Here is a 12,945-nt window from a genome sequence, read left to right as displayed (position 1 = left end):
CTATTATGTCTCGTCTTCGGATGATTCGTTCCCTTCCATTATGTCTGCAGCAGGTTCCCACTCCTCTTGACCTCTATCTCCTGATGGTTCCATAAGTTTCCACACTTCCATTATATTTCCACCTAGCTTTGCCTTGAGTCTGAACAGTGCAGCTACCCAGTTTTCTCGACCTTTACCAGCTAAAAAAGACCCTAGCAGTCGAAGGGCCAAAGGAAGAAAGCCTGCGAGATGGACAGCACGAACTGCAAGCTGTTCGAAATCAGAAGGTGGATAAGGCTGATTGAAAGCAAATTGAGAGAAGAGTTGAAGAGCTTCATCATATCTTAAAGATCTGACTTCATACGCATGCTTTACTCCCGCGTCAACAAGCAAATCCTTGTTTTGGCTAATAAGAATGACTCTGCTTCCTGGAGCAAACCAGTTAGCGTATTCAATGATCCACTTCCCTTGTTCGATGCCGTTCACATCATCAGCGACAAGGAGAACTTTCCGGTGTTTACGCCTTGCTTTAGCAATTTCAAGCCAGTCGTGATCTGAACTCGTTACTACCGTGGGATCTTCTTCCCCTTTGAACCTAAGAACCTTGTCTTCAATGTTTTCAACATTATCTAGGAAAACACATGTCTGAAATTTGACAAAGATCTCGGCATAAATGTACCTTGCAAGTTTTGTCTTTCCAACACCACCACTACCCCAAATGCCAATGGTACGAACCTCTTTGTCAACTTCTAAATCCAACAAGTCATAAGCCACTTTCATGTGACGATCCATTGCAACAAGGCCATCTAAACCGTTTGATGTGGAGTAGAGAGAGACAAGAGATATGTCATGAGCAATTTTTTTGAACCACTCTAACAGCCCCATACCTGTAGGATTCTGAGAAAACTGATACTCGGCTGCAATGTTGGTCAATTTGGTAAGTGCAGTTCTCCAACTTGGAGCCTTCTCCGGATATTGTTGGCATATCTCCTCCGCATTAAAAGAGCTATCCGTAAGAAAAATGGGTATTACTATGAGTGAACCTTTTTCTTGGAATTCGAGTATTACTAAGAGCTCTTCTAGGAACCCGATGGAACAAGGTTTCGTCCCAGATGTCATAACGACCGCGACTCTCGCCTCTTCCAAAGCCTTGACTGTCCGTTGACTAATTGGTCCGAATCTCGTCTCCAAGCATCTGTAGGATAAAAAAGTTTTAATGCCATATGTAATCAAAATGTTTTGAAAATATCCATGCCTAGTCTGGCAGCAGAAACTCAGGAAGACATCCACCTCCCTTCCAAGCAACAAAAAAGAAGTAGAAGATGAAGAAGAAGACATTTGGTTTGGTTCCAATTTCCAACAACAAGAAGAAAAACTAATGCTGCTGGTATGAATACTAACTCCCGGTTTCAATACCAATTAAAAACTACAGGTGTGAAACAACTTTACAACCAAACAGACCACTTAAAAAACACTAAACACTACTAGTGCGAACGAAACAAACAAGTCAAAAACAGACAAAAACTTTACTTAGAAATATTCAAATAAAACAAAACAGTGATTGTTTCCAAAGTTTTAAATAATTTTCTATCAAAATGACAGCGTACAAAATGGCATTTGGTTCTTTTTTTATATATATATTTTTTTGGCCGAACTGGTACAAACAAAGACTCACTAAGTGAAGATCTGGCAACCAAGGGAAATCAAAAGTGAAGATCTGGCAACCAAGGGAAATCAAAAGCAAGCGATAATGGAAAGAGACTTGATCGCAGCTTCTTCTTCTGTATCGATGCCTTTATGTGTCTTCCCATCAAGTGCTCTGGAATCCAATAAGTAAAGTGAGTTCAAGGGTCCTAATTCTACTGTAGCCATCGCCATCTCCATCACCAACCTTCGTCCAGACTCGAAGGGTAAGAGAGAGAACTATATTCTAGCAAACACGCTGAAACTAAATATGTGTTTAAACAAGTGTTGAAACAGAGCATCTAAGCTAGCCTCTTCTAAACCAAGTTTTTTCCGACAATGGCTTCCTCATCTGCATCTCGTGCATCCAACTACGATGTCTTCCTCAGTTTCCGAGGGGAAGACACTCGACATTCTATCGTTAGCCATTTGTACGCAGCACTTGCTAACAGAGGAATTGCTACCTTCAAAGACGACAAAAGGCTTGAGCTAGGCGATCACATTTCTGAAGAACTCCACAGAGCCATCGAAGGTTCAGATTTCGTTGTCGTGGTTCTCTCAGAGAACTACCCTACTTCCAGGTGGTGCTTAATGGAGCTCCAAATGATAATGAAGCTTCAGGTGGAGGGAAGAATTGGTGTCTTTCCCGTCTTCTATAGAGTAGACCCCTCTGACGTGAGGCACCAGCAAGGAAGTTTCGATCTAGAAGGATACGAACGTGATCCACAAATGGCAGATAAGGTTCCCAAGTGGAGAGAAGCTCTTAAAATGATCGCCGATCTTTCAGGCGTGGCATCCGGACAGTGGTATGTATTTTTCCTCATAGAAACCTAAATATATAGTATGCATAACCAGCTTCCTAGAAAGTTAATTATACTTGTGTTCTTATTTCCATTTCAGCATTGATGAGGCAACTATGGTTCGAAAAATTGTCGAAGATATTTCAAAGCGCAAGGCGATGATGCAAAAGATAGACTTCAGAAATATTGTTGGGGTAGATACTCACATGGAAGGTCTCAAGTCTCTCTTGGAGATGGACTCCGATAATGATGAGGTTCGTATGATTGGAATATGGGGCATGGGAGGCATCGGCAAAACCACCATCGCCAAGTGTCTCTATGACCAGCTCTCATCTCATTTTACAACCAGGTATTTCACAGAAGACATCAAGGGTATTTATAAAGACATTGATCTACTGCATTTGCAAAACAAACTTCTCTACAATACCCTTGGTGATGATGTTACGCCGTGGAGTGTGGAAGCTGGACGCGAGGTCATAGCGGCAAGACTTGGGAACCACAAGGTTCTTCTTGTGCTAGATGGTGTGGATAATTTGGTGCAGATCCATGCTCTGGCAAAAGAGACACGATGGTTTGGTCATGGGAGCCGAATCATCATAACCACCCGAGACAGGGGCTTACTCAATAGTTGTGGAGTAAAAGCCATTTATGAGGTTAAGTGTTTAGACGATATGGATTCCCTGCAGATGTTTAAACAGATTGCTTTTGAAGGAGGTAGTCCTTCTTCTGTTGAATTTGACCATCTCTCAATCCGGGCAGCTCGACTTGCTCACGGGCTTCCTTCTGCAATTCAAGCTTATGCCTTCTTTCTCCGTGGAAGAGCCAACTCTCCTGAGGAATTGGAAGAAGCAGTGTGTGGACTTGAATGTACTCCTGACGAGAATATAACAGAAATCTTGAAAATTAGCTACGAGGGCTTAGCAAAAGCACATAAGAATGCTTTTCTTCATGTTGCATGTCTCTTTAATGGAGAAACTTTCAGGCGAGTCACTTCACTACTTGATATTAGCACACTTGAAAGTAACTTGTGGATGAGAGTTTTAGCAGAGAAATCTCTCATTGATATAACAAGTAATGGATATGTAATCATGCATAAGTTAGTTGAACAGATGGGAAGGGAAATTATGCTTGACAGTGGAAAATTCATCGGGGATCCAGAGAAAATAAATGACACACTCGATTACCGAGAAGTAAGTATCTCCTTAATCTTTGTTACTCGTCTTGTCATCCTGCTAATGTGTTTATGTTTCTATTTACTTAAATAGTTTCTATCACCAGGGAATTGGCCAAATTGAAAGCATTTCCCTACACACATGTGAAATGACAAGTGCATTTTCGATGGAGACTGGTGTTTTTGGTAAAATGTATAAACTTAGGTTTGTCAAGGTCTACAAGCATGTTGACGACGGAGAATCGAGGCTGCAGGTGATTCCTGGCGATCATTACCCTTCCATGAATTGTAGTTTACTCCACTGGGATGCATTTCCATTGAGCACATTGCCTCTCAACTTTAATACATTTGGTCTTGTGGAACTCAATCTGCGTCACAGCAACCTAGAAACACTCTGGAGTGGAGCACTGGTAACCTTACCTATGATTTTGCCCATGTGTTAATGTTTTTGCTAGTAATGTGCAAAATCCAACTATTCTTTGTTGTACGTTCCTCAGAGGTTCAGTAATTTGAAGAAACTGGACGTGACGGGATCTAAGTATCTCAAGCAACTTCCAGATCTTTCAATGTACCAGAGCCTTGACGAGTTGATGCTAGAACAATGCAAGAGATTAAAAGGAATTCCAGAGTCAATTGGAGAAAAGTCTACCCTAGGCAGGTTTAATCTATCATACTACGGTGGACCTAAGAGTCCCTTGGGTGTTGTTATAGGGAATGTGTCTCAGATGCAACGTCTTACACTGGAGTTCCCAACTGCAAGAGTGGAAATGCAACTTATGAATATGTCGATCACGGGAGACATAAAATTTCGTGTTTTTGCAGATTGTGAAGGATACGCTGAATACTTCTGCTTTAGTTCTGAGCAAAAGATCCATGGTACAAAGACAGTAAGTGTCCACCAAGCTCCTCGACTCACCTCTGTGTTCAACAAATCTACTTCGCTCAATATCAGGAGGTTCAGCTACAAAGAGAACGGGCAACCTATCACCACCTTTCACAGTTTTCCATATATACCTGGCCTGGAAGAGCTAAAACTAGTCAACTTAAACATCCAAAAGCTGTCAGATGCGATTGGTCACTTTGAATTCTTAGAAAAACTGGACTTCAGCGGCAATGATTTTGAGAGGTTACCAGAAGATATGAGTAGACTTTCCCGGTTGAAAACTCTCTGTCTTCGAAACTGCAGAAAACTCAAGGAATTGCCAGAGCTAACTCAGGTGCAGTCACTCACTCTTTCCAACTGTAGGAGCCTCAGATCATTGGTGAAACCCTCTGATGCAAGTCAATATCCGGGCATATACTGTTTGCTTGAGCTATGCCTAGACAACTGCAAGAATGTGATGTCACTGTCCGATCAGCTTAGTCACTTCACGAAGTTGATATTTTTAGATTTGAGCAGCCATGACTTTAAGACACTGCCAGCAAGCATCAGAGATCTTACCTCATTGGTAACCATCTGCCTCAATAACTGCAAGAAACTCAAATCACTGGAAGAACTTCCACTGAGTTTTCAGTTTCTCGATGCACAGGGTTGTGATTCTCTTGAAGCTGATGCTTTAGAACATTTTAAAGGGAGACTAAACAAAGAGGTTATTGAATATTCTAGTCTTGACCCATCTCTCATTCTCTCTACTATGGTTTATTTAGTCTCTACATAACCTTCCTTCTTTTTTAGGTACCAGCACAGCCGCAGATTGCCTGCTTCCAAGAAACTGAGATTTCGAGTTATGATCGGGATCACCAATCAACAAAGAGTCGTCTGCCCAAGTTCCTATGTTGCTCACATTTCTAGTCATTCCTACATGCCACTCTTTATAATTGTTATTTCCAATTTGATCCCGTGGGAACAGCTAGGTTTATGAGTTTGTAAAATATCTTGATGAAGAGATTTTTCACCAATATGATACCCATGTCTAGCAAGACCTGCCTGAAGGAACTCGTAGAGGTGTTTATAACCGCAATGTAACACAAGAAGTTCTTAATAAAAAAATATTCCAGATATTAGTAACACTAGCTTCTCTCAAGATTTATCAGATATGTGTTCAAGCTATGTTATTAACTTTTCATAAGAACACTCTACTTCAGACATATCTACTCAACCATCTCTTTTTCAACCATTCCTAACATCTATTTTTTCTGACATGTCAGAGATTTTTCCGCTAACTACCAATAATGGAAAAGAAAAGAGAGAGTTGAAAGAAATTACCTTGTTACCATGTCAGAGACTCAGAGTCAATGGTTAAATATCAGTGACAAAGAGAGTGAAGCTGTTATCTACGTCTTGAATCTCTTGATTCGCATTGGTCTCTATATTTGAGTAAAACTGCAAAAAAAAAAAAAAAAAAAAAAACAGATGCTTTTGTTAGAGGAAAGTATCTGCTTGTTGTTGTTTTATCTAACTATAATCAGCTAATAGACTCAAAATTCAAACATCATCCATAGCTACAAAGCCTGCAGAATATAACGAAAAGCCAGTCTTATCTATTTTCTGATTTCTCACTACGCATTTATCAACACAAATCCTTCTTCCTATTTTTGCTATACATATGAATCAGTCTTATTAAAACCATCTCTAACTGTTCACAAGGCTGTAGTATTAGAATGTATCTAAACCCTAAATCCAAAATTTCCAATTAAGACTCAAAAGTAGTAAAAAGGAAAAAAAGGAAAGCAATCAAACTCGCCTCCCTAATCTTGACCCAATTCATAGAAGCCTTCTTCTAATAGCAACCCCATTATTTTTCTTCTCCAATTCTCTTGAAGGATACAGCCCAAAATCGGATTCCAATTCCACCATTACCGCCGGAAATCGGATTCCTAGACACCGATGTAACAGAGAGAGTAAACGGCACGATTACAAGTTTAAACCCAAAAATCCTAATTTTTTTAAACCGGATTAGATGTACCAAAATTCATTCGGTTATTTCCGGTCAAGCTTTTTTTCTTTGTATCTTCGGGTTCGTTTCTGTTCAAGTGATTGAGAGACTGGTTTTCAGAGAACCATCGGAGAGTAAATTCTCCGGCAAACATGCTCGTTGCTCAGGGACCTACTTCTGTGTTGGTTGATGAAGGTATTACATTTATGGGTTTCTCTTTAAATCGATGGTGGTGGGTTTCGTTTAAAGTTTCAATTTTCTGGGTAAAAATCGTCAACTATTTTGGTGAAAATTGAGAGTCTTTTTTATTTGGTGATAATGAGTCTGCAGAAGAAGAAATTGAGTGAATTGGTCAATGCATGATGCATATGCGCCGTCATCTTGAGATATAGTGCTTAACTTATGAAGTGGCTTTTCTCATAAAGATCCTATACGCATTTCCCTTGCAGCAGGTGATCTTTGCTTCCGGGCTCTTGTTGTTTTTAAAAGCATTTCAAATGTTTTTGTCAACCCAAAATTTGATCTTTGCTTTTTATTTATTTATTATAAAGCTTCTGAGGTTGGACAGGGCTTGCTTTTGGAATTTTTCCATGTAAGAGAGGTAAGAAGTAGCTCTATGTGGCGTGCATAAACATTCTCTGTGTGTGTGTTAGAAACTAAGCATATGCGGTCCTTTTGGAAAACACCAGTTATATGTTATATAATAAGCTGAATTGTCTCCAACTTTTTAAATGGTTATTAGTTAGTACGTAGCAGCACACTTTCCATAGAGGTTACCGATGCTCCTTGTTGTATCATGATTGATGCAGAGGCTGTATACACCAGATTGCTTAGTTTGCAACATTTTCCAAAAAGCTCTCTCGTAAACTGTTGGTTGGCTCTTTTTTTTTTAGAACATAACTTTCTAGGCTTCTTAATAACAAGTACATAATAAATGTGAAATGTTGGCACCCTGAGTTGATTTTCTTTAGACAGATAAGGACATCGTTGAAGAAGTCAGATCAGTAACTAGTCTTTGATCATGCTAGGTTACCGTGGCTAAGCTATGATTCCTCCACAGTGGCTTTGTCTTGTCTTTTCTCATCACAGGTATGTAACATTCTCTTTTTACAATACTGGAAAACAATAATCATCGCATGTTTATTAAACGGAACAACATAAGCATTACAGTTTCAGGAAACATTACAACAAGTCAAGCTCCACACTCGAGTTATCTGAAAGGGGAAATGGTGCAGGTGAATCTTCACACTGCTATTATTGTTTGTCTTGTGATGATTCCTTTCCTTCCATAGTGTTTGCAGCAACTTCCCTCTCCTCTTGAACTTTATCTTGTGATGATTCCTTTCCTTCCATAATGTCTGCAGCAACTTCCCTCTCTTTTTTACCTTTATCTTCTGATGATTCCTTCCCTTCCATTATGTCTGCAGCAGCTTCCCAGTCCTCTTGACCTTTATCTCCTGATGGTTCCATAAGTTTCCAGACTTGCATTATATTTCCACCTTTCTTTGCCTTGAGTTTGAGCAGTGTAGCTGCCCACTCCTCTCTACCTTTACCAGTTAAAAACGACCCTAGCAGTCTAAGGCCCAAAGGAAGAAAGCCTGCAAGATGTACAGCACGAACTGCAAGCTGTTCGAAATCAGAAGGTGGATAAGGCTGCTTGAATGCAAAATGGGAGAAGAGTTGAAGAGCTTCATCATATCTTAAAGATCTGACTTCATACACATGCTTCACCCCGGCGTCAACAAGCAAATCCTTGTTTTGGCTAATAAGAATGACCCTGCTTCCTGGAGCAAACCAGCTAGCGTATTCAATGATCCACTTCCCTTGTTCTATGCTGTTCACATCATCAGCGATAAGGAGAAATTTCCGGTGTTTACGCCTTGCTTCGGTAATTTCATGCTCATCATGATCTGAACTTATTATTACCGTTGCATATTCTTCCCCTTCAAACTTTAGAATCTTGTCTTTCATGTTTTCGACATTTTCTAGGAAAACATGTGTCTGAAAATTAACTGAGATCTCAGCATAGATGTACCTTGCAAGTGTTGTCTTCCCAGCACCTGCACTACCCCAAATGCCAATGGTACGAACCTCTTTGTCATCTTCTGAAGCCAACAGGCCACAAACCACTTTCATGTGAAGATCCATTGCAACAAGGTCATTCAAATTGTTTGATGTGAAACAGAGCAAGAGAAGAAAAATGTCATGAGCAATTTGCTTGAGCCAATCTGATTGGCTCATACCTGCAAGATTCTGAGAAAATGGATATTCGGCGACAATGTTGGTAAATTTGGCAAGTGCGGTTCTCCAACTTGGCGCCTTGTCCGGATAGTGTTGGCAGATTTCTTCCGCACTAAAAGAGTGGGCATTGAGAAAGATGGGTATGACCTTGAGTAAACCTTTCTCGTGAAATTCGAGTATTACGATGAGCTCTTCAAGGAACCCAACGAAACAAGGTTTTGTCTCAGACATCATCACAACCGCGACTTTCGACTCTTCCAAAGCCTTGAGTGTTCGTTGATCAATTGGTCTGTATCTCGTCTCCCAGGATCTGTTGGATTGAAAAGTTTTAATGCCATATTGAAACAAAATCTCTTGAAAATATTCATGGCTAGTCTCGCAGCAGAAACTCAGGAAGACATCCACCTCCCTTCCAGACAACAACGAAGAAGAAGACATTGGTTTGGTTCTAAATTCCAACAATATCAAAATGCTTCAGGTTTGTATTGCGGCAGGACGGATAGATGGCAAATATTTTTTCTTCATTTTGTAAGTCAACACCAATGACTTTTGTAAAATTCGTTGGGCATGCTTATTCCTTGGCCACATATATATGAGATAAGATATGTATTTCTTCCTCTTACAGTTCGTCGTTTTCTTTTTCAGCAATTTTTCTTAACTGGCTTCCCAAGCTGCATCTCGTGTAACGAACTTCATGTATGATGTCTTTCTCAGTTTCCGTGGGAAAGACACTCGCTATTCTATTGTCAGCCATTTGTACGCAGCACTTGTTAGCAGAGGAATCATTACCTTCAAAGACGACAAAAGGCTTGAGATAGGTGATCACATTTCTGACGAACTCTACAGAGCCATTGAAGGTTCAGATTTTGCTGTCGTTGTGCTTTCTGAGAACTACGCTACTTCCAGGTGGTGCTTGATGGAGCTCCAACTGATAATGGAGCTTCAGATGAAGGGAAGACTTGGTGTCTTTCCTGTCTTCAATGGTGTAGAACCCTCTACCGTGAGGCATCAGTTAGGAAGTTTCGATCTAAAGAGGTATCAACGTCCAGAAGACGCGGATAAGGTTCCCAAGTGGAGAGAAGCTCTTAAACTGATCGCTGATCTTTCAGGTGTGGAATCTGGACTCTGGTAAGCTACTTTTCTTCTTACCTAAAACAAAATTAGTAGAATCAGCTCTGGAGAAACTTGATTATATTTTTGTCCGTTTCTAATTTTAGCATTGATGAGGCAACTATGGTTGGGAAAATTGTCGACGATATTTCAAGGCGCAAGGCGATGATGCAGAAGATAGACTTCAGAAATATTGTTGGGGTAGATACTCACTTGCAAGATCTCAAGTCTCTCTTGGATATGGACTCCAATAATGATGAGGTTCGTATGATTGGAATCTGGGGAATGGGAGGCATTGGCAAAACAGCCATTGCCAAGTGCCTCTATGCCCAGCTCAAATTTCAATTTGAAGCTAGTAATTTCACAGGAGACATCAAGGGTATTAATAAAGACCTTGATCTACTGCAGTTACAAAAGGAACTTCTCTACAGTACCGTCGGTGAGAATATTAAGCCGTGGAGCGTGGAAGCTGGAAGGGTCGAAGTTCAGGCTAGACTTGAGGGCAAAAAAGTTCTTCTTGTGATCGATGGTGTGGATAAAGTGGTCCAAATCCATGCTCTGGCAAAAGAAACAAGGTGGTTTGGACGTGGGAGCCGTATCATCATAACCACCCGAGACAGGGGCTTGCTCAATAGTTGTGGAGTAAAAGCCATTTATGAGGTTAAATGTTTGGACGATAAGGATTCCCTGTTGATGTTTAAACAAATTGCTTTTGAAGGGGACAGTCCTCCTTCTGTTGATTTTGAACAACTATCAATCCGAGCAGCTCAGCTTGCTCACGGGCTTCCTTCTGCCCTCCAAGCCTATGCCTTATTTCTCCGTGGGAGGAACAATACTCATGAGGAATGGGAAGAAGCAGTATGTGGACTTGAAAGTACTCCTGACGAGGATATAATGGAAATCTTGAAAATTAGCTACAAGGGCTTAGCAGAACCACATCAGAATGCTTTCCTTCATGTTGCATGTCTCTTTAATGGTGACACATTCCAGCGTGTAGCTTCACTACTTGATGGTTCCAGACCTGAGAGGAACCTGGGGATAAGAGTTTTAGCAGAAAAATCTCTCATCAATATAACTAATGGATATGTAATCCTGCATAACTTGGTTGAACAAATGGGAAGGAAAGTTATGCTTGACAGTGGAAAATTCCTAGGGGATCCTGAGAAAATTCAAGGTGCACTGGATTACCAAGAAGTAAGTATCTACTTAATCTTTTGATATATCTGTCTTGTTATCATGCACCTTGTCCTGCTGTGTCCTTAAATAGTTCTATCACCAGGGAACGGGACAAACTGAATGCTTCTCCCTACACACATGTGAGATGACCTGTGCATTTTCGATGAAGACTAGTGTTTTCAACCATATGCGCGGACTTAAGTTTTTCATGGTCTACAAGCATGTTGGTGACAGAGAATCAAGGCTGCAAGTCATTCTAGACGATGGCCACCATAACATACCTTATTCCCTAAGGTTACTTCACTGGGATGCATTTCCATTAAGCACCTTGCCTCTCATACAAGAGGCTTATTTTCTTGTTGAACTCAATCTGCGTCACAGCAATCTAGAAACGCTGTGGAGTGGAACACAGGTAACATTTTGACTGAGTTAATGTTTTTGATATAGCAAGCAATGTGCGAATTCCAACTATTTTTTGTTGTACTTCCACAGGTTTTCAGGAATTTGAAGAAACTAGATGTGACGGGATCTAAGAATCTCAAACAACTTCCAGTTCTTTCATATATCCAGAATCTTGACGAGTTGATTTTAGAACAATGCATGAGACTGACAGGAATCCCCAAGTCCATTGGAAAAAGGTCTACCCTAGGAAGGCTTAATCTATCGTACTACGGTGGGCCTAAGACTCCAATGGGTGTCGTTATACGGAAAGTGTCTGAGACGCAGTGTATTACATTGGAGTTCCCAACTGCAAAACTGGACTTGGAACTTATGAATATATCGATCGCTGGAGACATCAAATTTCATTTTTCTGCAGGTTGTGAAGGATATGCTGAATACTTCTCCTTTTGTTCTGAGCAAAAGGTCCATGGTACAAGGACAGTAAGTGTACACCAAGCTCCTCGGCTCATATCCGAGTTCAACAAATCTACTTCGCTCAATATCAGGAGGTTCAGCTACAAAGAGAACAGTCGACCTGTCACCTTTCACAATTTTCCATATATATCTGGCCTGGAAGAACTAAAACTAGTCAACTTAAATATCCAAAAGCTATCAGATGCGATTGGTCACTTTGAATTCTTAGAAAAACTGGACTTCAGCGGAAATGATTTTGAGAGCTTACCAGAAGATATGAATAGACTTTCCCGGCTGAAAACTCTCTGTCTTCGAAACTGCAGCAAACTCGAGGAATTGCCAGAGCTAAAACAGGTGCAGTCACTCACTCTTTCCAACTGTAGGAGCCTCAGATCATTGGTGAAACCCTCTGATGCAATTCAGGATCCGAGCATATATTGTTTGCTTGAGCTTTGCCTTGACAACTGCAAGAATGTGAAGTCATTGTCAGATCAGCTTAGTCATTTCACCAAGTTGACATTTTTAGATATGAGCAGCCATGATTTTAAGACATTGCCATCAAGCATCAGAGATCTTACCTCATTGGTAACTATCTGCCTCAATAACTGCAAGAAACTCAAATCACTGGAAGAACTTCCACCGAGCCTTCAGTTTCTCGATGCAGAGGGTTGTGATTCTCTTGACGCTGATGCGTTGGAACATTTTAAAGGGAGGCTAAACAAAGAGGTGAATATTCTAGTCTTGACCCATCTCTCATTCTCTCTAGTATGGTCTATTTAGTCTCTACATCACCTTCCTTTTTTTTTAGGTACCAGCACAGCCGCAGGTTGCTTGCTTCCAAGAAACTGAGATGCTGAGTTACGAACGCCAAGGCAGTAAGAGTCGTCTACCCAAGTTCCTATGCTGCTCACATTTCTAGTTATTCCTACACACTACTCTTGATGATTGTTCTTTTCATGTTCGTCATAGATAATAGATTCGAACCTGGCATTTTTGCTTCTTCCGTAACATGATGTTTCTAATTTTATAGAAAAATATGGTCGGTTACACTACA

At 40.6% G+C, this 12,945-nt stretch overlaps 4 protein-coding genes across 9 annotated transcripts in view; 2 read left to right on the top strand and 2 right to left on the bottom strand.

Annotated features, from left to right (window-relative positions):
* Positions 1-1,376, bottom strand: part of LOC104724379 (putative disease resistance protein At4g11170) — a 2,665-nt gene extending 1,289 nt beyond the window's left edge. The window contains exon 1 of the mRNA XM_019231480.1: positions 9-1,376. Coding sequence (XP_019087025.1) covers positions 9-1,317 — 1,309 coding nt within the window. The 5' untranslated portion in view covers positions 1,318-1,376. The remainder of the gene's footprint in view (positions 1-8) is intronic.
* Positions 1,608-5,648, top strand: LOC104724381 (TMV resistance protein N-like). 2 transcript variants are annotated; one of them, XM_010442858.2, is made up of 6 exons: positions 1,608-2,468; positions 2,563-3,652; positions 3,741-4,043; positions 4,131-5,081; positions 5,163-5,222; positions 5,309-5,648. In XM_010442858.2, exons 1-6 carry the CDS (start codon positions 2,002-2,004, stop codon positions 5,423-5,425), a joined length of 2,988 nt encoding a protein of 995 aa, XP_010441160.1. In that variant the 5' UTR covers positions 1,608-2,001; the 3' UTR covers positions 5,426-5,648. The 2 variants fall into 2 exon arrangements, with proteins under 2 accessions (XP_010441160.1, XP_010441159.1); XM_010442857.2 differs by having other exon boundaries at positions 4,131-5,222.
* On the bottom strand, positions 7,598-9,202 carry LOC104724377 (putative disease resistance protein At4g11170). Of its 2 annotated transcripts, XM_010442849.1 has the most exons (2): positions 8,753-9,202; positions 7,598-8,638 (listed from the first exon to the last, which is right to left on the bottom strand). In XM_010442849.1, exons 1-2 carry the CDS (start codon positions 9,186-9,188, stop codon positions 7,764-7,766), a joined length of 1,311 nt encoding a protein of 436 aa, XP_010441151.1. In that variant the 5' UTR covers positions 9,189-9,202; the 3' UTR covers positions 7,598-7,763. The 2 variants fall into 2 exon arrangements, with proteins under 2 accessions (XP_010441151.1, XP_010441150.1); XM_010442848.1 differs by having other exon boundaries at positions 7,598-9,202.
* Positions 9,103-12,945, top strand: LOC104724378 (disease resistance protein TAO1-like). 4 transcript variants are annotated; one of them, XM_010442852.2, is made up of 7 exons: positions 9,103-9,278; positions 9,396-9,878; positions 9,968-10,121; positions 10,269-11,054; positions 11,140-11,448; positions 11,529-12,617; positions 12,700-12,945. In XM_010442852.2, exons 2-7 carry the CDS (start codon positions 9,445-9,447, stop codon positions 12,808-12,810), a joined length of 2,883 nt encoding a protein of 960 aa, XP_010441154.1. In that variant the 5' UTR covers positions 9,103-9,278; positions 9,396-9,444; the 3' UTR covers positions 12,811-12,945. The 4 variants fall into 4 exon arrangements, with proteins under 4 accessions (XP_010441154.1, XP_010441152.1, XP_010441153.1 ...); XM_010442850.2 differs by having other exon boundaries at positions 9,968-11,054; XM_010442851.2 differs by having other exon boundaries at positions 9,109-9,228; positions 9,968-11,054.

Source organism: Camelina sativa, chromosome 11, assembly GCF_000633955.1.
Source record: "Camelina sativa cultivar DH55 chromosome 11, Cs, whole genome shotgun sequence".
Lineage (NCBI taxonomy): Eukaryota > Viridiplantae > Streptophyta > Magnoliopsida > Brassicales > Brassicaceae > Camelina > Camelina sativa.
This window is presented reverse-complemented; position numbering and strand designations above follow the sequence as displayed.

Bases quoted from the DNA above. Each gene is read 5' to 3' on its own strand.
- LOC104724381 (XM_010442857.2), top strand. From the start codon at position 2,002: ATGGCTTCCTCATCTGCATCTCGTGCATCCAACTACGATGTCTTCCTC. The intron at 4,044-4,130 runs GTAACCTTACCT...TACGTTCCTCAG, and splicing joins CACTCTGGAGTGGAGCACTG to AGGTTCAGTAATTTGAAGAA. The intron at 5,223-5,308 runs GTTATTGAATAT...CTTCTTTTTTAG, and splicing joins AAGGGAGACTAAACAAAGAG to GTACCAGCACAGCCGCAGAT.
- LOC104724377 (XM_010442848.1), bottom strand. From the start codon at position 9,188: ATGTCTTCTTCTTCGTTGTTGTCTGGAAGGGAGGTGGATGTCTTCCTG.
- LOC104724378 (XM_010442850.2), top strand. From the start codon at position 9,445: ATGTATGATGTCTTTCTCAGTTTCCGTGGGAAAGACACTCGCTATTCT. The intron at 11,055-11,139 runs GTAAGTATCTAC...TTCTATCACCAG, and splicing joins GTGCACTGGATTACCAAGAA to GGAACGGGACAAACTGAATG. The intron at 11,449-11,528 runs GTAACATTTTGA...GTACTTCCACAG, and splicing joins CGCTGTGGAGTGGAACACAG to GTTTTCAGGAATTTGAAGAA.